The sequence below is a fragment of the Rhipicephalus sanguineus genome, chromosome 10 (assembly GCF_013339695.2).
Source record: "Rhipicephalus sanguineus isolate Rsan-2018 chromosome 10, BIME_Rsan_1.4, whole genome shotgun sequence".
NCBI classification, from domain to species: Eukaryota; Metazoa; Arthropoda; class Arachnida; order Ixodida; family Ixodidae; genus Rhipicephalus; species Rhipicephalus sanguineus.
The window spans coordinates 49,305,709-49,330,643 of record NC_051185.1 but is presented as its reverse complement, the minus strand read 5'-3'; the positions used below and the strand labels follow the sequence as shown (position 1 = coordinate 49,330,643).

Below are 24,935 nucleotides of genomic sequence, written 5' to 3'. Positions count from 1 at the left end.
GTTGCAAACCTATCCTTTATAAGAGTGCGGTGACTTGTGAGTCATGAAGCTCATTCGGCCTGTTGCCTTTCCTACCAGAATAACATATTTTTTGTTCGTAAAGAAAAAAGGAAGAAATTAAACGTTCATAACTATACTGCCTGAGCTTTTCGGTAGAGTAACAGGGGTTTTCGTACTATTTTACGAATTGCAAAATACTGAGCGCCTCGTCTCGTGATCAGGCCGCAGTACATGATTTGTTTGAAAAAACGCCAGGCCTGCGCTGAACCCGCAGCACAGTCACAGCGAAAGCTGGAATAGCGGCGTTTCTAGAGCCCGTTAAGCTCTCTTGGCGCTACAATACAAGTACACTAGAAAGGTACCCACTACGCCATAAATCACAATTTTTGTTAAGTTGGGAAGCACCTACTAAGCCATTATTCGTCATTCTGCGGAGAAGCGAGGCACCAGCTACACGTCTGTAAGGCATTATGTGCACTTTGTTGACGCGACTGATGACGACGAAGAATTATGGCTCAGCCCTTTGTTATGGGTTGGAATCTTTAAACGGGCCACCAGTAATGTAATTTGCATTGGGTGACGCCCGGTCGCTATTTCCCTCTCCCGTCATGCTATATAATATCCGTTGACGTGGGAGGGAGACGGGGGGGGGGGGGCGAAGAACTTTACTGAGACCCCGAGGAATTGGATCATGCGCTTATGGGCTTCCTTGGCAACCAATACAAGTGAACTTGCGAGGAACCCACTACGCTATAAATCATTGTGATTTTATTGAGACCCCGAGGAAGTGGATCATGCGTTTATGGGCTTCCTTGGCAACCAATACAAGTGCACTTGCGAGGAACCCACTACGCTAAAAATCATAGTAATTTTTGAGAATTAGGACAGCAGGCACTGTGCCATTTTTCGTCATTCTACGGAGAGCGATGGTACCTGCTAAACGCATGTAAGGCATTATGCGCACTTTGTTGATGCTGTGCCTGATGACGATGAAGAATTATGGCGGAGCCCTTTGTAATGGGTTGGAAGCATTCAACAACCTACTCGTTGCGCAATTCGCATTGTGTGACGCCTGGTTACAGAATTCGTGTTGTGCGACGCTTGGTGCTTATTTTACTCTTCTACCACGCTATATTGCATATGCTAATGTGGGTCCTTCCCGGCATGAAGCCTGTATAGGACCTTTTTGCAAAACAGTTTCAAGCACCGGCATGGCTCAGAGGTTGAATACTGGGCTCCCACGCAGAGGGCCCAGGTTCGAACCTCGTTCCATCCTGGAATTTTTTTCTTATTTCGTTGTTTTTCTTATTTCGAGCGATACTGGTTACGGACACCGGCGGCGGCGGCGGACAACTACGGCGCCAAAAACGGCCGGTGAAATGATCTCATAACAGCTTTCGCTGTAAAACAAGACGTCGCCCATTATCCGTGATCTCTGACCGCTTCCTGGAAGACTTAATTCTACTTAGCCACTTGTCTTTAAAAACACAGTGATAACGCATCGCAGAATACGCTCATCCTCACCACTCGTCAAACAAACAAACAAAAAAACAAACAAACAAACAAACAAACAAACAAACAAACAAACAAAAGAAGCTCGTTATGGCAACCTGCAACGACTCATTTGATTTATCTGAAGTGGCGGAACTCCCAGATGAGCATTTATGGGAAAATATTTTTACAGCGCACGCGCGGATTATGTTTGCTGATTGCCCATTCAATTTAAATAGAATACTCTTTTTCTCTTTCATCTGTTCGTTTCACTCTCGCAGACGTCGCGACATGTTTTAACCACTCATGGGTCCCGTACACATGGAAGTTGGAAGCCACTGTAAGAGCGTGCGTTCAGATTTATGACATAGGCTGCGGTTTTTATTGCAGCCACGAGCAAATACAGCAGCCTCGTCCGACACTAAAGGCACAGAGGTTGTCCGAAGTGATTATTGATAAGATGGTGCCCTCAAGAATTGGTGCAGCCGTGGGCGGTAACATGGCCTTGCGTGTCCAGTGAAATACACACGTAACGATACGAACACAGATTTTTGCGTGCTCTCCAAATTGATGAAGACAGCGAGTGTCTGCGAGACGCTTTTGCGTGTAGTTCTTCGCCATGTTGTCTGTCTACATAAATACCCCTTTAACAGCCGAGCTTTTAAAGCCGGGCGTAAGGCGTGATCCGTGGACTAGAAAAACCGCTTGGCGCGTATGCGCCAAAGGAATTGGGCAAGCCATAATACACTGTAGAAGCATTTATGGGAACCATATGAATGTCTTGCTGGTGGGAAAGGGATGTAAGGAAAAAAGGGTGAAGCATAGCATAGCCACGTATAGTATATCAGAGGAAGGGGTCGGAAAGGAAAGTGAGGATGATGAGAAAAAAAACGCCAGGCCTGCGCTGAAACCGCAGCACAGTCACAGCGAAAGCTGGAAGAGCGACGTTTCTAGAGCCCGTTAAGCTCTCTTGGGGCTACAATACAAGTACACTAGAAAGGTACCCACTACGCCATAAATCACAATTTTTGTGAAGTTGGGAAGCACCTACTAAGCCATTATTCGTCATTCTATGGAGAAGCGAGGCACCAGCTACACGTCTGTAAGGCATTATGTGCACTTTGTTGACGTGACGACTGATGACGATGAAGAATTATGGCTCAGCCCTTTGTAATGGGTTGGAATCTTTAAACGGCCCACCAGTTATGTAATTTGCATTGGGTGACGCCCGGTCGCTATTTCCCTCTCCCGTCATGCTGTATACGTTGACGTGGAAGAGAGACGGGGGGGGGGGGCGAAGAACTTTATTGAGACCCCGAGGTAATGGATCATGCGCTTATGGGCTTCCTTGGCAACCAATACAAGTGCACTTGCGAGGAACCCACTACGCTATAAATCATTGTAATCTTACTGACACCCCGAGGAAGTGGATCATGCGCTTATGGGCTTCCTTGGCAACCAATACAAGTGCACTTGCGAGGAACCCACTACGCTATAAATAATTGTAATTTTTTAGAAGTAGGGCAGCAGGCACTGTGCCATTTTTCGTCATTTTACAGAGAGCGTTGGTACCTGCTAAACGCATGTAAGGGATTATGCGCACTTTTTTGATTCTGCGCCTGATGACGATGAAGAATTATGACAGAGCCCTTTTGTAATGGGTTGGAAGCATTCAACAACCTACTCGTTGCGCAATTCGCAATTGTTTGACGCCTGGTTACAGAATTCGCGTTGTGCGACGCTTGGTGCTTATTTTAATCTTCTACCACGCTATATTGCATATGCTAATGTGGTTCCTTCCCGACATGAAGCCTGTATAGGACCTTTTTGCAAAGCAGTTTCAAGCACCGGCATGGCTCAGAGGTTGAATACTGGGCTCCCACGCAGAGGGCCCAGGTTCGAACCTCGTTCCACTCCTGGAATTTTTTTCTTATTTAGTTTTTTTTCTTATTTCGAGCGATACTGGTTACGGACACCGGCGGCGGCGGCGGCGGCGGCGGCGGCGGCGGCGGCGGCAGCGGCGGCGGCGGCGGACAACTACGGCGCCAAAAACGGCCGGAGAAATGATCTCATAACAGCTTTCGCTGTAAAAGGAGGAGGGGAGAGGGTAGAAATAGCATATCCTTGTATAGTATAATACAGCAAGGTGTGGTTAAGGGAAGTGACGGTTAGGATGAGTGGTGTGAGGAGGAGAGAGAAGATGAGGGGAGAGGGTGATGCATAGAATAGCCTTGAATAGTATAGCAGGGGGTGGGAAAGAGAAGAGAGAGTGAGGAGGATTGATGTGAGGTTGAGGAGGGAAATGGATGATAAAGGCAACGCAGCAAGGTTCCCAAAGACAGCAGACAAGAACGACGCGGACGAACGACTGCGTCGTTCTTGTCTGCCGTCTTTGTGTACTTTGCTGCACAGTCTTTATCATCGATTATGTTCCAATTAGCCCCTACACCAGCTCCTCTGAGGAGGGAAAGAGGGTAAAACATTGCATAGCCCCTTATAGTACGGTATAGCAAGGGGCCCGGGCGGGAAATAGGAGTCAGGGTCAGCAGGAGTGACATGAGGGTTAGAAGGAGAGAAAAAAGAAGGGGAACGCCACCATCTCCGCTGTCTCATTAGTCTTCGCATAACTAGCGCGTAGCTGGCCCATTTTTTTTTGTTTGCGCCTCCTGCAACTTACTCTAAAGCTTCTCCATATATAAAGGCCATGAAACCTCCTACTACTACCAATACCTTGACTGGGTGGTTCGAGACGCACAGGCAGGGATTGGTAGGTAGAGGGCTTCAACCTCGGCAACTGTTGGCATTCCAGCGGGCCTGTGTTCTAGACGCAGACTCCTGGTTGTCGCACCGAGGAATTGGGCCGGCATACCGGTGGGACTTGTAAGCATTCGGCCATGGCGGTGAAATGTACAAGTGGTGAGGCTTTCGGGCTGTCATAAGCCATGAACACAGCACCGTCGTACGGCCGTGACCCGGTAACTGTCCGGTCGACGTTCACTGGGGACGCGGGAGTGGAAGCGGTGGAATTGAAGTCCCACGATGACTTCTTTTACATATTTTTTAAATATTCACTACGCGCTGGTATAGTGCTTTTTTTCGTCTATTGGTCGTCTACAAAAATCAATCCTAGTGTACTGCGTGCAAAAACCATAATCAGATTAATGTGATTATGAGGCACACAGCAGCGAGGGCTTCCGGAATAATGTTAACCACCTTTAGTAATGAAGAGAATGGTTACCCGGCTTAATAAAAGCCACAATAAAATGAGTGGTAACCCCTTTTGCGAATCGATTCAGTGTGAATAGGTGGGGCCAGCCTATAAAAAGCTCTCAGGGCGCCGAAAGCATAGGCGACGGTACGCGCCACATTTTGATTTATCGCTGCTAACACGTTTGACGACAAAATCAAGTTGCCGTTGCCATGAGAACCACCGCGACAAGGACACGCATGTCTCCACATTTCTTTCTTTTTTCTTCCTTTTATTTTGCGCGTATTGTTCACTGGGCTCGCTTTATTTTTTCAGTTCTCACCGCCGTCGGAACAGGGCGTATCGAACGGGGCAGTATTGTTATACATTCTTTATTGTATACTGAGTGATTTCCAGCACCCGTCTGGCAACCCTCTAGCCCGTTCGGAGTACCGGATCGCTACGAGAATTTTTCGGATTGGCTAGTGGCGCGCCGCACGCGTACTTCGGCGCTCCATTCTGTAAAAAAAGGACGACTTTCTTTTTAAGAATCGCGTGCTCACTAGCCGAGGATTCAGCTGTAAGGAAGGAGTAGCAGCTCTTATCTGGTAAGTTTATTTCCAGCGGTAAATTCTCTCGTATACCGAGTCATACATTAAAAGTGGGGAAGTAGCCTGCATGCTTCGACCGTGACGTGAATGAGCATGCGCACATGAATCCATATCGAGGACTGCACTGGGCAATGCAGCATTCATTATCTTGAAGACATGTTACTGATGATAAAAAAAATACGCTGGGATAACTCTTTCTGCTCCAACTCTTGTTGTGAAAGTATGATGCATATACGACGCACGATAAGCTGTATCGTACAAGCGGGTATAGAGAATAAATTAATGCACAGTTTGGGCTTAAGATGATGCAACGTGATAACGAGTGGCTACGGATACTGCTGCAATGAAAGAGTGTCTTCAAAAGTAGGTTGTGCTGCATGCTACGTCCGTTGTTGTCATGCATTTCAAGGTGTACAGCGTCTTCGGTCTTTGAATCTGAATAACTCCACCTGGTGTTGAATACAGCTTTCTCAATAACAATAGCTCATGTTCGTAGCGATTATTCGCGGGCACATATGGGGGCCAAAGATGTGTTAAACCTGGCAACTATGACACCAAGGGACGGGATAAGTAGACGAAGGCGGCAGAGATAAAAGTTTGGGGGGTGGGGGATTGTGGTCAAGGTCAGGAATTTACAGGCGTAACATCTAATCCGGTCGCGCAGCACGGGTTAAATTGCAGGTTATTGGGAGAGGCAGTCGTCCAGCAATGTGCATAAAATAGGCTGACAGTGAACGAACGAACGAACGAACGAACGAACGAACGAACGAACGAACGAACGAACGAACGAACGAACGAACGAAAGAACGAATGAATGAATGAATGAATGAATGAATGAATGAATGAATGAATGAATGAATGAATGAATGAATGAATGTAAATATTTCGGGTTTTCTTCGTCGCTACTTGCCTCCCTTAACGTCTCACCTTAACAAGATAGAAGCGTTGTGCAACATTGATTCCGCGTTGAATATTTCGTGGCTTCCAGCGGCGACATTCGTCGAGCAATAGTCGATTAGAATCAATTGCGGGCCTATTTATGTCGACTATTACGACACGATCGAAGTGTACGCTCGGGAACGCGCCCTTTAATTTTCGTAGGCGTGCGCGGTTGCTACTCAGACGCTTCCGTATGCAATTCGATAGAGAGATATAGCGATACTGACATGCAGGCTTAACTCTTTTTCACGCTGACTTGCTTTCGTCGACAAAAAATTATGAAAGCTCCGCACTAGTGGTGCCAAGCCTGAAGGAAGAGCGGAGCAGGGTGCCCTTCCTCTTTTCTCTTTATTTTTTTCTTTCTTTCTTCTTTTTCTTTCTGACTGTTTCTTTTATCTCTTTATTGTACCTGTTTCCTTCTATTTCTTGCTTTCTCTTTCTAGCTATTATTTATTTCTCTTTCTCGCACTTTCTATACTTGCTTCTCTTTCTTCCCTTTCTTTCTCTCTCTCTCTCTGCTTCTTTCTCTATCTGTCTTTGTCTTTATTTCTCTATTTCTTTCTCTTTTTGTCTTGCTCTCTGTTTTTTTTTTCTATCGCTTTTTCGTGTCTATTTCTTTCTATCGCTTTCCCTCTCTTTCTGTGTTTTTACATCTTTTTTTTGTTTTTATTTCCTCTATTTCTCTCAAACTTTCCTTTGTCTTTCTTTCTATCGCTTTCTTTTTCTCTCTCGATTTTCTATTTCTCTTCCTTTCTACTTCTCTCTCTCTCTCTTTCACGCGTTTCAAGTGCTGCACTACGCCGAGCACAGTTTTCGTTTAACGCTCGCACCACCTGTATGCAGTAGTGGGGCTTGCCCAACTCCTGTGGCGCATACACACCTGATGAGTTTTGCTCGACGGAGCACAAGTTACCGATAGCTTAAACGGCTTCGCTGTTCACACTCTCACATGTTTTATCGTTCGGCGCAAACTGCCCCTGGATGTATGGCAGCCTTTGTGAATGCGTCCTAATGTATCGCATGCACTACGCTTATTGTTGCCGCAAAGCTGGAATGTACAGTATGGTACACTGTTAAAGGGAACACTCGAATGAGCAACTTTCGTTTTGTTGGCCCCCTAACGGCTAGTGGATGCGAAAATATTGTTTGTGCACGTTACTATTCTATCATAAGGGTTCAGAACTGTCAACCACCAGTAGTGTTATGCAAACCTCACCCACTGTGCTTTAGTAGGAGAGCGAAATCCGGACATACCCGAAGCGCAAGTGTTTTGTTTAGCAGTGGACCCACCTGTATATACGATAACGTATGTCTAAAGGTCGATGGGCTTCACGGAAGGTGCGATTATCGAGAATGACCGATGACTGTGCTACTGTGGCAGTTACTTCCTTTTGTGGGTGCAGTTTAGTCCAATAAAGCATTCAATATTTACTGGTTCGAGTGCTGTGCACGTCCCCATCGCAATAACGCGGCAACGAAGCGGCAATAACGGCAGAGAACAACGCAGTATGCAGTAACAATGATAACTCTTTATTATAAGAAACAAGGAGAGCTGCTTGGCAACAATCGAAGTTCTGTGATTTTTCGATTACACAGGTAACGTTTAAAAATAAATTACAGAATTTTACGCACAGAAGCCAGAATATTATTGCGAGACACGCTGTTTTCGCTACTCCAGGACTGTTACGGCGACGTGAATATCTATAACGTGCGCGCTGTGCATGGCTGTTCGTATATTACACGTCCCTGTGAACGCAGCCACTGGGGCCCTGCGAGCTCGGGCTTAAAAGAGCCCAACGCCATATCCATCAAGACGTCACTGTGGGTGTGATGGCAATAATAAAACTTTAGCACTAATGAAATAATCGAAATTACAGAGAATGAAATCATTGTTATTGAATTGCACTGTGGCCGCTTTCAGTTGAAATCGATCGAAAGTGGAAGTGGCACTTACGGTTAATGTAGCAGTCCGATGTGGGAAGAGAGGTCGGGTTAACTTGGTTACAGGGCTACGTCACGAGTTAAGTGAAAGAGTATGGGCATTCTTTTTATGAAGAGTAAGTTCTTTAGAGGAGAGGAATTTTTGGGAGTTCCTTTTTCTGAAGCGCAGACGTGCTGAGTCCTTGCGTTCCTTATACTGCATGTACGACTGTAGTCATCCTACGTAACAGCGCATGTATTTGTTTGAGCACGTTTACAGGTGACCTTATGTGCAACCATGGTTCTTGGTGATCTCACGAATGCTTTTACGGTTTACCGATTTATTCATTGAGAGACACTTACTGTACAGACAGGGATATGATTTCAAGAGTATTTAACTAAATATGTAGTGTACAAATGTCCGCATTTTTATTTCCAATAAAAAATGCGAAGTTTTGAGAGATACTGACTGCTCTGCTCACGTACAAATGTTCCCAGCCAAGAGCAATAAAACGCCCGCCTGGAGGAACGTAAGCTCAGTAAAATTGGAAAAGGGAGGCAGCTTTTAGCTTTGGAGGACGTTTCTAGTCTGTAACTAGAAGAATAAAAATATGGATTAATACCTCCGCTTGCACTATGTCTTTAAAGAGACTCTGCAACACTTTTCCGGGCAATATTCGAACTGCTTCTTTAAAGAAGTTTTTTGCCACACGAATGGACTGCCGCCAAGTATTTTAGAATCCGTCAATTACGAGCGGAGTTACAGTGATTTGTAGCACGCTCTAAGCGTCTTCTCTCTTCTCTCGTCCCGATGAGCGCGCTGGAAGCTAAGCAGGGAGGAATGGCACGGGGGAACGATGTCATCTTACGCACGCTTTATGACCTTGAGCATTTTTCTTCGAACGCGGGGCCTACTTTCCGTAGGATTTTGAGCGAGCGCGCGGGCACGTCGCGCCATCCCGCGGCGGCCACGGTAGCTATGCAGCTCACGATGCTCAAATCAGCCAATGGCCATGGACTTCGGGCTTATGGCGCTGCCATTTGCGTTTATGTCATCATTTGTCGAGAGAAGAGCGAGCGATTGCAAGCTGACTTTGAGAATTAATAGTAAATTCCACGCCTCGTGCTGCGCTATAACGCTTCGTTCACATGCTCTCAGGAGCTTCGACCACCGATCGGCAGCGTTTTCTGACCATGCTCAAAAAGTGTCGGCGGGCCCATTTAAGAGAATTATTTCAGTAATAAATATCCTGGAGACACTTTACTCGTTCCGAAGCGTTTTTGATGCTTAGACAGAAGGTGTATAAGGGCTCCTCGAAATGACGTCGCAAAACATTTTGCTGCAAATCACGGGTGTCCTTTTTAATGTATGCAACGCAGTGATGACGTCTATCCTCGGTTACTGGGACATTCGAGGACTGGCGCAGCCCATCCGCAATATGCTGGTGTACCAGGGCGTTGAGTTCGAAGACAAACGGTACGTGTTTGGCCCGGAGCCTGACTTCGACGGCGAGGAGTGGCTGAGCGAGAAGTCGACACTGGGCCTCAGGTTTCCGAACCTGCCTTACTACATGGACGATGACGTGAAGATTACGCAGAGCCTGGCCATACTGCGCTACCTGGCGCGCAAGCACGAGCTCGCAGCTAAGTATGGCCTAGTATTTTGTTGTTTGAAAGCTGCACACGTGTGGGAAGCTGGGCCGCAGGAGAGCCGGTGAATTCAGAAATGACATAGTTGTCATCACACAAATCCCGCAGAAATACATATGAACAGGGTCGTCCATATCTAATGTGAACACCTCATTGGTATCAGAGACCTCATGGAAGCTCATGTTTAATAAGTAATTTAGAGAATTTTAAGTCTGGTGCACTTATAGACCGAAGACAAACGGCGCTCGTGGTCACGCAGTTCCAAGCGAAACAGCCACCGGGCTTTCGCCGCTAGGCCGAAAAAGGGCGCCACCATCCCATCATCGGAAATTTTCTGAGGGTTTCGCCGCTAGGGGCGCTCTCACACAGCAGCCAATAAGGTCCCTATATTTATAAAGGTAGCGACAACTACACGCGCGCCCTCTCGAGGGGTCCAAGGAGCAGCGATAGCAGACGACGCGCCGCTCGCTCCCGTGCATATTGCTGGCGCCTGAAACCGAACTCGGTGCTTGCTTGAACCGCTAAATTATTAATATTTGTGGCTTAAGATATTCAGCAGTTATCAAACTACAGAGAAAATAACGTTAACGAGCACGGAGCACGTTAAATATTGAAATAAAACGCGTGTTCCAAGCGGGTTCCCCACAGCAGCAGTCATGCAGGGCATTTTTTTTTTCTTTGCATATTTTGACATTCAGCGTAACTTGAAGAACAGGTGGTGTTTGGGTGAGTTAAAAGTGCTTGTTTTCTAGCTCGAATAAAATAGGCAGGTAGTCAGCGTACTGGTACTTTCGGAAACTTCATCGGGCACCTAGCGCTCTTGTATTGCGTAGCGCAAAGTACGCGCTATTATTGGTTTGACTGTGTTTGTCAGTGTTCGGAAGTCTTCCCACGGTTACACGGTATTTTTAACTAAGCTTATTTTCTTTATACTCTAAGAGGTTTCTGCAGAAAGGGTGTTCCAATTGCCTACTGGGAGGTGACAAGGGGTGACAGAAAGTCGCACCTTTCTTTCCGCATTCCGAATCAGGGGTGACTCGTGGTCTGTAGAATTTCTGCAGATTGGCTGTAAGTTTTTTTGTAAGGGTCCCCATTGACTACTGCGCACAAATCTACGGCATAAAGAATGCCGAAGAAATAATAGCGTTGCTGAGATAATGCTCATGCATATGCACGAACAAAAGCACGCCGGCCAGGCGAAAGGCTGCTTGAAGTTATAACCATTACAAAATCACTTACTTCGCATATCCGGGTGTTTTCTGTGGGCACAAATTTTTTGCGACTGATTTTGTTGGGCCTTCCTTCAGCATATATTTTTGTCACCGCGAGGAACGAAAAAAAAAAGCTTTTTTCTCTCCTCCGCGCGGGGAGGCAACCGAAGGCATAGACCCGACATAATAGCACGTCACGCTCCAAACATTAAATTCAAACGCGGAATGCCTGCGTCCACTCAACTTCAGGTACATAAACGCTTCTAGTTTGCAACAACAGTGCGACAGAGGCGCGTGAAGTACTCTCTACGTGCTAAAATCGCCCCACTCCACGCTTGAAAACACAGTGATCCGTACCTATCGCCGGCACAGCGCTGCCGCCGCTGGACCCTTTGGGCGGGGCGCGAAGGCGAAAAGGTCACGTGTCGCCAACCGACCTATCGCAGGGCGCGGCGGCTGGATCAAGACCTTTCGCTACTTTTGAAAAATAGAGGGACTTTAGCAGCCAATAGGAAGGCGCTGGCTGGCGGAGAGTCTCTCCCGCCATAGACGCAGCTGAGGAGAAATGTCATTCTTTGTGTTGGAGTAATACGGCTTTTTACACAGAAGCTCTTAGTGGTACGCTAGTCGGAATTTTCAGTGTTGTCCTTGTTATCATCAGGCATCACAAAAACTACCAGCGCCATTTATCTCTTAGTACATGAAATTGAGCAGAGAAAAGCAAACAAGACAGACAGTTGAGAGGACGATGGAAGCGTGAGGTAATGAGATATTGTTGAACAGAGGTGTCGCTAAAGCCAACGTTTCAAAGATAGGAGGACTTGTCATAACGAAATCAAGGGTTTGACGAAAACTCGTCTGGTCGGGAATGCTTATTGTCAAAGGTGAAAGGAATACGCCGACCAAATACGAAAATAACTTTAAAATAAAGACGGTTCGGCTCCCGTACGGGGGCTTCGTTCATAATCTGTACGGATCCCCGTACGGAAGCCGAAACGTCTTTCATTTTAAAGTAGAGCTGTGCGAATAGCAAAATTTTGGGTGCGAAGCGAATTCGAATATTGAAGTGTGAGTGCGAATCGAATCGAACATTTTTCGAATACTTCGAAGCGAAATTGCAGAAAAAAAAGAGAGGACTCCTAAACATATTCTTATGAGAGAGCAGCATGAAAGATTTTCTTTTCGCTAGGTTGATGAAGCACTGGCGGGGTGGTGTTTCATAGTTGTCTTATCAAGAATGAGGCAGTGTAGAGGCCGAATTCTATTTATGTACATGATTTGGCGCAACCAAAGTGTTGCCGACAACACTTTACATGTGATAGGCAAAGATGCCATTTCCTCAGCCTCTCCTCTTCTTTCAACTTCTATGGAAGCCCAACTGATGTGGCAGACAAAGGTGTGCTCCCTTCAAATCCGGAGTTGCAAATCTGCCTTGTAGACATCGCTATATAAGAACATCTGAAAGTTTGGATGCTAAAAAGCTTCGGCTTCCGATTTTTCGGACTTCCTGTCCGAATTTCAGGTCCAAAACAGTGTTAATGTAGCCCCACCTTTGCCACATCTTTCAACTCCACGTTCGAACCAGCGTTTTCTTGAGTTTATACATTTGCGACCGTAGAGGAGCTTGAAAGGCAGCTTTGCCGCATTACAGAAATATGATGAGGTGAAGCATATTAAAAATCTAGAGACCACTTTTAATCGGACGTTGACTGTCTCTTGGCAAAGTTCGACCGTAACGGAGCTTGAAAGGCAGCTTTGCCGCAACATCGAGATGTGATAGGGTGAAGCATATTAGAAATCTAGGGACCACTTCCATTCGGACGTTGTCTTGGCAAAGTTCGACTGTAACGGAGCTTGAAAGGCAGCTTTGGCGCAATACGAACTTGTAATGAGGCGAAGCATCTTAAAAATTTGAAGGGGTCACTTTCAATCGGGCATTGGCTGTGTTTGTTTTTGGGAAGTTCGAATAGTTCGAATAGTAAAATTGCAGTGCGAATCGAATCGAATAGCAAACACTATTCGAAAAGTATTCGAAATTTCGAATATTCGCACACTCCTATTTTAAAGTTATTTTCGTATTGGTCGGCGTATTCCATGTATCTTTGACTTGTCCTAATGATGGATCCAGTGATATTCTCTGTTAGACGATTTCCCATCAATGACCAGAGAAAAGGCAGACAAGGTTGAGAGGAGCAGGGGGAAAGAGCTGAGAGGGCCTGCAACCGTACAAGTCAAAAGCAGTAGTCGTTACTCTGGTTTCTACGCAGTCACACAGCTAAACCAGAAACCGAACCCGAACAGTACATCAGTAACGCCTTCTTTTCCAAGCTGGTGGTTCCGTGCGCCTGCTTGTTGTCTATCTGGCAAATAATGGGACAATGCACTTGAAGGATCTCAATGAAGTAAGTGCCTACGTCTTGCGGGGATGTCAAAGTGGGCCGATACCGGACTAACGTCGTGTGCTCATGATTATCACTAATCCCTGTTGACATAACTGGTTAGCGGAGCTGTCAAACACCATGGCAAATGATGTCCTTGGACTGATTTGTCACACGAATTCGGAGAATGAAACCACAGTGAATTTCACGTGCATTGATTTAATGTTATCTAAGAATAACACTGAAATGGTCAAGACAAAACATGTCAGCCTCTAGAGTGGCAGTCACAAAACAGTAATCAATGTTCTACAATAAAAGTATTGTCAGCATTTTTATCCGGACAGTACGTGTCAATAATTTTCCGATACCAATTCACACGGTGTTCAAGAGCTTCGTTTGCTAATAACGTCGGACGGAATGAGAGCCAATCATTTTTTTAAAGTGCGTAGTACTTTAGGGGCCCGGCTTGTCGTCCATCGATAGATCTCATGTGGCTTGATCACTCTCACAATCAAGTGGTCAATAGCGGCCTAAAACAAGGCTAGCAATGCCCAAAACCTGGTTGAAATAAACGAACAAGTTCTAAAACAATATATTTGCAGAAATACCCAAGAAGTAATCGCAATGATTAACTTAAGATTGCTAAAACGCTTCGGAAACATGTGGTTGACAACTGCGCGGCGCTAGAGAGGGCGCCACCGCCTCACCAGGCGCGCGATTGCTCCTCCCACCATCGCTTATACGGCACCGGTGTTACGAATTCCTGCGAGAAATCATTCTTACACCGAGACTAACAATAGCCCAACGAGAATCGCTGGGTGTACCTGCTACGCACTTCCTCACGTTTCACAGTAGAGGATCTGCATTTAGCGCAGGATTTAGAACTACATCAATCACTGCACAAGAACGACATTAGTGCTGGACTTTAACTACGTTTAGTGCTGTATGTGATTTGTGGCGTCTCTGTCATCCTTCTTTAACCATTGAAACTACAATTCTCCGTAAAGTCGAATTTCCTGTCGTGGGAATCCTCCCTCCCAAGCCCGTAAGAACAATAGCAAAAAACAAGTCATCCGTTAAGCCCAGGTCGCCACTGGAAGCCAACTTGTGCCGGCCGACGTCCAGGGAAGAAGTAGACGGTGAAAGGGACAGCTGCCTCTATTCCCTATCACCCGTGCTCTCTGAGAGGTGCAAATAAAGTACTTTCTCTCTCTCTCTTTCTCCTGTTTTAAGTCTTAAGCAATAATGCATTACGATCTTTCTTTCCCAAGGGACGAGGATGAGACCCTGGAACTGGACATGCTGGAGCAGCAAGCCCGGGACTTGAGCTGGGGACTGCTCATGGCCGTGGCATCGCCAAACTACGAGGAGACCCGACCCAAGTACGAGGAGAAGATGGAGAGCCTTCTGCAGCCGTGGGACGAGCATCTGCAGGACAAAGAATGGGCGCTCGGCGACCGTGTCACTTACGTCGATTTCCTGCTGTACGAGGGGCTCGACTGGAACCGAGAGCTGAACGCGGGCGCCTTTGAGGGCTTCCCGGCGTTGACGTCGTACACGAAGCGCTTCGAAGAGCTGCCCAACATCGAAGAGTACTTCGCCTCGGACAAGTACAACAAGTATCCCATACTTGGACCGATGCTTAAGTGGGGCTTCGAGAAGGAGTAGCCACACCTGCGCAACTTGTCGTTGCCAGCCTATTTTTTTCAGTTGCAGCGAACGTCTGACACCTGTTTCATCAATAAGGAATCCATTCTTCAATGCATTGCACGTCACCGTGTTACGCTAAAAGATGAAACGTTATTAAACAATGTAGTTGGTGTGTTGGTTTAGGAACATGAAGTTTCAGCTAATTCATGCATATGCAAGAATAAATGCTGTGTTCGTATTTGGCGGAAATAAAAATTTTCTGAATGATCGATGCAGTAGCCGAAATGTGGCAGAAATACACGTAAGCTGCTCTTGGTAAGGAATAGCGTTTGTCAGATGTGTGATACAAACCTCTCCGCAGTTATGATTTAACATATTGGGGCAAAGCAGTGTAACTGGATTCGTACAACATGAAGAGAGATGAGGGCCATTTTCGAAAGTTACATTTTCATACAAGCAAACTAACATTTGTTGATTGAATAACTGATTGGTGATGTGGTGCGGCTTACCTTTCAAAAGAAACGAGGAACTGTATGACCCTGATGAAAAAGAAAGCGTTGTCTTTTACATTTTCAGGGGTTCTCTTTTTCTGTGTGCGCACTAGTGCACTTTGAAATTCGTGTATGAAATAGTTCCAGCATGCCTGGTATTCTGTATTGTGCAGAACGCTTGCGTGTCACATGGTTACCGGACGCTGGTAGCGATCGGCAACTACTTTTGACGACTCGTGTAACCACTGTTTGTTCAAGCCAAGATTCTTTTTTTTTTCACGAGTGCAGTCATCCGGAAATTGTGAAATAAAAAGGCCAGTTACACCGCGATCGAAACGTATGACCACAATCAAAGTAGAACACAGTTGGTAACGCAATAATTGCTCGCTGTTAAAGCTCGACGTGAAACGGATGACCGCAAAAACTATCATCATTATGAACGGGCATGTGCCACAGAAATTGGGGAAGTCCCACTGCTCACCACAGGTCCACTAAAAGTGAGAAGTGGCGTACTCGCGATCGGAAGGCGAGCGTCTTAGCCACTCCGCTATCCTGGCACACTAGCAGATCATAGCATAGCCTTGTATAGTATAGTATAGTATAGTATAGTATAGTATAGTATAGTATAGTATAGTATAGTATAGTATAGTATAGTATAGTATAGTATAGTATAGTATAGTATAGTATAGTATAGTATAGTATAGTATAGTATAGTATAGTATAGTATAGTATAGTATAGTACAGTATAGTATAGTACAGTATAGTATAGTATAGTATAGTATAGTACAGTATAGTATAGTATTGTATAGTATAGTATAGTATAGTATAGTATAGTATAGTATAGTATAGTATAGTATAGTATAGTATTGTATAGTATAGTATAGTATAGTATAGTAAAGTGGGCGGGAAAGGAAAGTGAGGGTGAGGAAGAGGGTAATGAGGGGAGAGAGTAAAGCATAAAAAGGAAAGGGAAGAAAGAAATAGAATCAAAGAAAGAAACATGTACCATAAAAAGACAGAGAAAGAGAGAAATCGATAGAAGGAAAGGGAAGAAAAACAGAAAGAGAAAGACATAGAGTCAAAGAGGGAAAGACAAAGAGCTATAGAGAGAGAGAGAGATAGAAAGAAAGAAACCGGCGTTAGTCAGAAGGCTTGAGAATCGACCAGCTTGGTTCTGCGAAGCTTTGCGCGACTTAGTGCAAACTTCCCGCAATTCTTTTTTTGTCTCTGGTTGAGTTCTGCGCCACCATTTGAAGATACCAACGTGGTCTCACTAGTTTTACGCCTCTAGTAAACCGGAAAACCGTAAAACTTCGTGCATTTCTACAGTCAAACTAAAGCTCTCTGTCATCAACACAAGCGCATAGATATATCTCATAGTACAGGGGACTACGGACTGATTTCTGGCCATAAGTGCATAAATTGTGAGGGATACCATTCTGTTGGTATACAGTGTCTTAATGCGCCAAGCTGTTGCTGTTAACACATTATCAGGCTTTATAAGAGAAAGACGTTAGCTCATAAAACTTACTCTGCTCTTCACAAATAAAATTCGTGCAGACTTTATGAAAGCATTCGAGGTGACTGAGTGCGGATTTGCACAAACTTGACATGTACAGAAGTCTGAAAAACACTTCTTATGCAAGGCCCATGAACTTAAAAATATTGCAGCGGGGCACCGTTTCTCATTCTCAGCGTCTGGAAACCAATATACGAGGAGGGCGTCGGAGGCCCCATAGTTTTACTACGTTTGCATACAGGTCTGGTCAACACAGCATAACGCGCTGAGAAAGAGCAAAATGTTCAGGTGTCAGAATGCACGTTAGTCGCATATTATAACGAAGCCCGCAATAGTTTTCGTTATGTGAAGGAAAACAAGTTCCCGCTTATAAAACGCGCTTAAAAAAACTAACTTTTAAGGTGTCAGATTTTATGCTAGTCACATATTATAACGAACCAACTAAGACCTTTCGTGACGTGACGACAATAGGTCCCTGCCACTTGATACTGACCAGTCGAGCAATACATTCGGAACCGGAACACTTCCTGGAGGCTGGCTTAGGCTACAAAGCCGCACCTGGCAGGTAGAAGAAAGACGTAATTTTTTGAAACTGGCAACGAAAATTTTTATGCAGAACTTCCCGCTTTGGAGGCTCTTTATAGGCTAGTTAGAACAGAAGCAAAGCTGTTCTAAACTACGACCGTCAAGTTTAAGGAGGTAAGGATACCGGGCTCATAACAGGGCGCTGATCTGCGTGCGGCTTGAGCCTAAGCAGAGACCTCGAAATACTCGCAGAGGGAAGCGAGAAACTCTTTCGGCATCGAATACCACGACGCGAACCCCCGTCATCGACGCCTTTGCTTTTCTCTTCCAAGGTGCGTTCATCCGAGACAGGCTCGTGTTTCGTAGGACCAATCTCGTCGACGTTAACGCTGCTATCGTCGAGTATCGTGCTGGAAACGGCGCCGTGGTCCGCGTCGATCCAGTGCTGGCTGTTCGATGTAGGTGTGTCGATGTTGGAGCGAGGCAATACGTGCTCTCGGAGCCACGGCTGGAACACGGTGCGCGCCCAGCGCTGGATGACGGCCGCCGCAGTATCTTCTCTTCTCAGCTGGTCGGCTGCTTCACCTGCGGTTCATTGAAAAACAACAAACAACAAAATCTGAGAGTCGATACTCTCCGAGAAAGACATGTGAAGCGAGCTTGAGGTTAACCCGCACAACGGCTCCGGGCAATGCTAATTAGTTCACTTTCATTATGTCTAAACAGTGTAACCATAAGGGACAAGATGATGGCAGAGTTGGCCAGGGAACAAACGTGTCCTAAGGAAATTTTAGTCGAGATAAAGAAGTGGGCATATGCAGTTCTTGTAGCGCGAAGGGAAGATAACCGTTGGTGACTAAGAGTGATACACTGGATTTCAATAGAAGGGAAGCACGCGAGGGGGAGGCAGAAAGTTAGGCGGGCAGAAGAGATTAAGAAGTTTGCGGGGCAAACGTGGCCGCAGAAAGCACAGGGCCGGGGTAATTGGCGAAACATAAGAGATGCCTTTGCCCTGCTGTGGACGTAGTAAAGCTGATGATGTAACAGCGCAGTCCTAACAAGTTAACAGACGCGACGACCGTGCACTGTCTATTCCGGTCGCTTTTGGTATCGTCCACGCTGTTTGGCCACATCGAAGGTGTAGACTCATTGTACGCCTGAATGCTGTACAGCCGGAGTCCTTTAACTGCTCGAAAATTGGCGGTCACTCGAAGTTTTCATCTTCCCGTGAACAAAGTTGCACATCAAGCCGACAAGAGTTACACAACAGCGAAACTTGAAAGGAATTGCCCGCCTTCACTTGTGACCGAGGAAGCTAGTTTACTTGAAACGTACTCAGAATAGTAGTGAGTAATTGATTCATAAAAGCAACTACACCTGAAACTATACAGCACCGCATTGCGAAATCAAGTTTCTGATGTTCAATTCAGAAATTTGAGGCAACCAATTTGGCGCATAGGGGATATATGTTGGACATCGCAGGAATAAGTGAGTACCACTTGAGAGATTGACCGTAATCACCTAGTGAACTTGTAGGTCGATGTCACGAATCAATCAATCAATCAATCAATCAATCAATCAATCAATCAATCAATCAATCAATCAATCAATCAATCAATCAATCAATCAATCAATCAATCAATCAATCAATCAATCAATCAATCAATCAATCAATCAATCAATCAATCAATCAATCTTTTAACAAGACTGTTTGTTGGCCTAGTTGGTACTTGCTTAGTGACATATTTAAGGTTGTGTTGAGACTGCGCATGTGTGTATGCTATATATTTATTTCTGGGTTTGCGCTCAGCCTAATTCAGTTGGAAGTGCCGCCCGTCCTGTCGTTGTGTGTTTCTTTGCTTCGTGTATGTGCTCTTTCGCGGCTAAAATATGTAATCAATCAATCAATCAATCAATCAATCAATCAATCAATCAATCAATCAATCAATCAATCAATCAATCAATCAATCAATCAATCAATCAATCAATCAATCAATCAATCAATCAATCAATTTTTATTCTCACCAATGCAATACATTCTTACAGTGAAAGTAGGAGGGCAGAGGAAAGCTCTGTATTAACGCCGCTTTAGCAGTGGATTCAAGGTGTCTTATACAAAGGCAAATCTGGAAAAGCTCCATCCCGTAAAGAAAAAGAAAAATCTTGCGCGAATGGATTCTAAAAACAACTTCATAACTTTCGCAATGACCCTTGCGTAGACACAAACCATAGCGCTCACCTATCTGGTAAAAGTAACCGCCTTCGCATCGGTAAACAGGCCTGCTCGCACCAGCAATTTTGGAGATGCTGAAGTTGGATTTCCAGCCGATGGCCGAAGCCTGGGGTGGGCTTGCTGGCGGCGATATCTCGGTCTCGTTTTTGTTCCTCTGGGCGCCGCTTGCGGAAAACCACCTTGAAGAAAAGGACGGTGTGAGTCACAGAACCAAGCCGCAGCAGAATACTTCAATACCACAATTTTGTTGACCGCGCAGTATGTTGTTGCCCCCCCTCCTCCTTAAAAAAAGTGCTAATGCGTTTGGCTAAACTTGCCAAATATGGACTTAGCTATCGTTTTCTGCTTGCCCAGGCCACTACGTTAAGGAGTTTTAGTACTGCGCGCGAACGGGAGCGTGCATAATAGGATTGCGTACCTAAGAACTCGGTGCGCATGAGCAGTAGTTCTGCGCACGCACTTTATGCAACACGCGACGCTGTTAGGTACGGAGTGCCGTTATAGACGCTACGTACGCCGTATTCACACTCGTTATTGCATTGCTCGTGTCGACCGCCTTCGGTTGCGCTTGTCAGTGCGCTGATATTGCCACGCGAGTTTGTTTCATCATTTTGATGCGATTGGGTTTTATCCGCAATAACTGTAACCGCCGCTTCGCACATGCCGCACCACGATGTGGGGAAAACGTCCAGACTGTTTTAGACCCTTCTGATAAAATTGTGAGCACGACGTGAGTAACCTAATTTATTCCGTAGCTAACGCGAACCCAAATGAAGCACAGTAGTGTAGTAGCATAAAAATTAAGTGTCTCGCTGCTAAGCACGTGGATGAAGGTCCGATTTCCGGCATGGATGAAGGAAACAGCCTAGAGGGAGCATTGCGCAATGTGAAAGAACGTAAGAAAGGAAGAAAGAAAGAAAGAAAGAAAGAAAGAAAGAAAGAAAGAAAGAAAGAAAGAAAGAAAGAAAGAAAGAAAGAAAAACAGTACGTCAGGCATGCATACGGCAAGCTTCGCTTTCACCCGTTTTCCAAATCGGGCACAGGCTCCTGGCTTTTTTTTTTGAGGGGGGGAGGAGCTGGCATTGTCTACCGGTTGGCTTGGTTAGATTGTGTTGTCGAGTATCAGCCTTGGGGCGACTATTGTCGCCTGGTTGTGATGCTGAAATAAGCAAAACGCAGCCGGAATAGATGAAACGCTTTGTTGGGCCCACTTGTGCCCAGTAAAGGAAATATCACTCAAGGCGCAGCGCAAGCGGCAATATTTAGTCATGGAGGCAAACGTACCTTGCAACGACGAAGAACAGTATGGCACAACAGCAGCACAACGCAACAACAGCACAACAGCACAACAGCAGCAGGCGTGCATTGTTGTAGCCAAAATCTGACACCGACTGCTCCAGTCTTCGTACATATTTGATGACATCCCGTAATAGAACTTGCAAGTCACTGGGGACCAGTCTGTCGATCACTTTCTTGATCAGAAGGCTTTGAATCCTTTCCCACGTGCGCTCTGTTATAGGGTGGAATTGTAAAGAAAACAGTGCACACGTGACTCGATTCCCAGTTAGGAATGTTTGCACGCAGTTCTGGTGCCAGTCTGCTTTACAGCAATTGGCACGCTCTAAGAAAAAAAAAAGAGTATGTGTGACTCCTTTCGGGTAGTCCTGACTCGCCACGTATATGACTCTCTTTAAAGAGACAGGTTGACTGTCTTGTGGGTCACACGACTCTCAAAAGGGAGTATATTGACCCCCGAAGAGAGTTCACGTGCCTCGTTAGAGGGAGTCATATGCGTGACAATTCAGGACTACCCGAAAAGAGTCAAAGGACTCTTTTTTTTCTTAGTGCAGCACTGCGGACCAGTATAGTAGCATAAGGCTGTTTGAGCACTGTTGAAGATAAAAAGTAGCTATAAGAATACTATTATAACAAACGTAGCTTTAGCCCCATAAGGCATGTTGTTAGGATTAATACCGCAATGGAGAAATAAAAGAATTCAAATGAAATAAAAGCTCCATGGCTTCATTCGGCTTGCCACTCGGTGCTTTAATGTTAAAGCGGTTTCCACAACTGTCTAACATCTGGTTTTACACGCCCCTGCCCAAAGTAGTCCTCATTATAGTCGCTAAAACCTGGTCCTTTTAAATTTCTCCAAATTGTTCAATATTTTTATTGACGCCCATATTTTCAGCGATATGTGTACAATGATGTACCCTTACACCTGCATTTCCGGGAAGCTGTGAAGTACATGGCGCAGTTGTTTTTATATCAACGCTATGGCTGCAACGAAAATAAAACTTATTTCGCGGAATAACGCTTAGATAGGCACTGGGCTGTCTTGTAAAATAACGCATTTTCGCATTCACACTGCAAAGAAGAAAGCGGTACGATAAGTTATGGAAGAATCGAAGAAAGTTCCTTACAAACAACGTCTGCGAAATGCTTGTAAGTGCCTTGCTGGAACCTGCATACTTATAAAGTACCTCGCCTGCACGCCATACGAGTGGAGTTGCGTTACTTAATTCAAGTGTTTATCCTAAGTGGACCTCAACGGCTGACAATACGTGCTTTTGGCATAGTCGGTATTGAGAACCTGCGAATTTGTTCTATATTGATACGAAGTGTCACTGTCGGTGAAAAACAAGGGAAGCGCGGGTAGAGAAAGAGGACGACGACGTAGCTTGGACGATTTCCGCGGTCTCTGTGCCCATTAAAAAACCCCTTTACGCTACTCCAGAGTACGTAACAATATCGTATCCGGAGGGCTGTTTTATGCGGCACGCGTGGCTGGTCTACATGCTATAATGAATACATGTTGGGTGAAAGTCCCGCAATTACAAAGGATGGCTGTAATTTTGTCCCTCATGGATAGATCAGTGCAGTCGAGCTTAAGATACAAGAAAAAGCACAGCATGACGAGATAATCGATAAAATTGCTACATGTATATTGCGCAATACAATATTACATACAATATTATTAATTGAAATGCCGACGACAAGCCTTCATGTCAGCGTAACCGCTTCATTCGTTTTCAGAGAGAGTGTTAGGTGAAACTGGTGTATTCCAAATAAGCAATGCACTGTGTTGTCAACGTAGTCAGTAAGGGAACTAGATATATAAAAAAGTCTGCGAGGAATAATATGTCCGCAGTTTCCGAGCGGGAATGTCCACAGAAACAAGACAAGCTCCACACCTTACCATTGGTCCACTAAAAACGAAGAAGTGCGCGGGCAAAAGCGTATGTGCCTCGGGGAGAGAAAGAAAGACAGAAAGATAGAAGGAAAGAGAAAAAACAACTCTGTGGGAGACATGTGGTTGGCAGAGCAGGAGAAAAATATCTATGACCTCATTTGTACCGATGTCGAGCATGCCTAGCAATGTGATGCCACCAACTCCGCCGTTTAACCAGCCTTCCCCACGTTAGGTCAGCGAAGCTGCTTGAAATTTTTTTTTTGCTTTAGATACTGAGAGCTATCAGAATGGAAAGTCTTACCAGCGGTGCCATCACCTTGCGACGAAGATCCCGCTTCGCGATCGCTGGAACGTGCCTTCCGCCCACGAGTGACAGAGTCGTGTTGACCATCGCTAGCACCCTGCGCAGAAAGAGTTTTCGTTAGCACCGCTTGATGAACGCCAGAACTACGTGGTCCTCTACCCAGACTATGCGAGATAAGTTTCACTCACGTTCTCTACCGTGGTGTCCCTATTGTCCTTGTTGTTCACGGCGTCCTCAACGGCGTCGACTGTTCCAGACTGTCCGCTTGCTTGGGTGCCGGTGTCGGGTGAGTCCGTACCGCGTTCGTCCTCCATAACCAAGGTGGCCGTTGCTGGCGAACCTCGGAGGGCTGCAATCTTGCGGGCGACGTCGATACGCGGCAGCAGTCCAGGCTTCCACTGGTCCACAGCGTACCAACCAGCTCCGAAAATGCAGACGCCAACGATGATGCGAAGCGCCATTCTGCTTAATGGAAGTGAACTGCTCCGGATGCGGCGACCCACCACTCACGCGGTGATCAGCGTGACCACCTCAAGGCATAAGCCCACTGCCAGGGATTTTAGATGGTCATAGCAATGATGACGACGGTAATAATGAGATGATAAAGATGTGTGCCCACAAAATGTCGCACAAACCGAAAATGCGGGGATGGGGGCTGCCGTACTTTGTAAAAGCCACCACCAGGGGACTTAACGATTTGAGCAGAATTAATAATTCCAGAAAATAAACATAATATTTATTTCCGGTAAAAAAATTAAAAGTTCAGAGTGAAAGAGGAAGTGCAGTGAACAATGGCAATATGAAGTTCAAGAAAGATTTTACGTTGTAATGAAGATAGCGTTGTAACGAAAGAATACTATTGAAAAAAAAATTGGCGAACCTTGCACTACGTCGCGCAAGGCCTGAAACAGCGAAACTGGACGATTCTGAAGTCAAATGTGGTTGCTTTCAGGTTGTTGCTAGGCTTTAGCTAAGTCACTCACGACACAGATGTCCAAACTCCATAACCGAGCGTTCGCATCTCACAGATCTGCGAGCACATTGTCGTTGGCCTAGGGCTTCCATTACTTCGGGCTCTTCCAGCAGCGGCCGTTGCCTTTCCCGTTCCCTAGTATGGAAGCTTTGCACTACGCCTGCCAAGCCGGAAGGAAGAGCGCCGCTGGGTGGCCTTCCGTGTTTGATTATTTCTTTTCTTTCTTCACTTTCATTCGCTATCTGTTTCTTGTATCTTTTGTTTTCTATCTGTTTCTTTCTATTTCTTCCTTTATATTTCTTTCTATTTCTCGCTCTTTTTCTCTTTATTTCTATTTCTTTCTTTTCTTTCTCTCAGCTTCTTCCTCTCTTTCTCTGGAGCTTTTTCCTTTTCTATCTCTTTCTGTGTGTGCTTCTTTCTCTTTTTTTCTTTCCTTCTCTTTCTATATCTTTCTCTGTCTATATCTTTTTATGTTTTTATTCTCATTATTTCTCTGTATTTTCTCTCTCTCTCTTTCTTTCTATAGCTTTCTCTTTCTCTTAGTGAACCAGTTGTGAGCAGTGGGACTTGCCCAATATCTGTGGCGCATACCCATGATGATAGCCATTTCTCGGACTAATTGATGCCTTCTCCCTTTTTAGTGGACAAGTGGTGAGTAGT

At 45.5% G+C, this 24,935-nt stretch overlaps 1 protein-coding gene across 1 annotated transcript; it reads left to right on the top strand.

Annotated features, from left to right (window-relative positions):
• Window positions 1–5,119: 5,119 nt before the first annotated feature.
• LOC119372649 (glutathione S-transferase) lies at window positions 5,120–15,131 on the top strand. The gene is made up of 3 exons (XM_037643112.2): window positions 5,120–5,286; window positions 9,529–9,796; window positions 14,659–15,131. The coding sequence occupies exons 2-3, from the start codon at window positions 9,531–9,533 to the stop codon at window positions 15,053–15,055; spliced, it is 663 nt and encodes a 220-aa protein (XP_037499040.1). The 5' UTR covers window positions 5,120–5,286; window positions 9,529–9,530; the 3' UTR covers window positions 15,056–15,131.
• The last annotated feature ends 9,804 nt before the right edge of the window (window positions 15,132–24,935 follow it).

Excerpts from the sequence above, each read along its gene's own strand:
- LOC119372649 (XM_037643112.2), top strand. The coding sequence starts at position 9,531 with ATGACGTCTATCCTCGGTTACTGGGACATTCGAGGACTGGCGCAGCCC. Across the intron at positions 9,797-14,658 it reads AAGCACGAGCTCGCAGCTAA|GGACGAGGATGAGACCCTGG; the intron begins GTATGGCCTAGT and ends TTCTTTCCCAAG.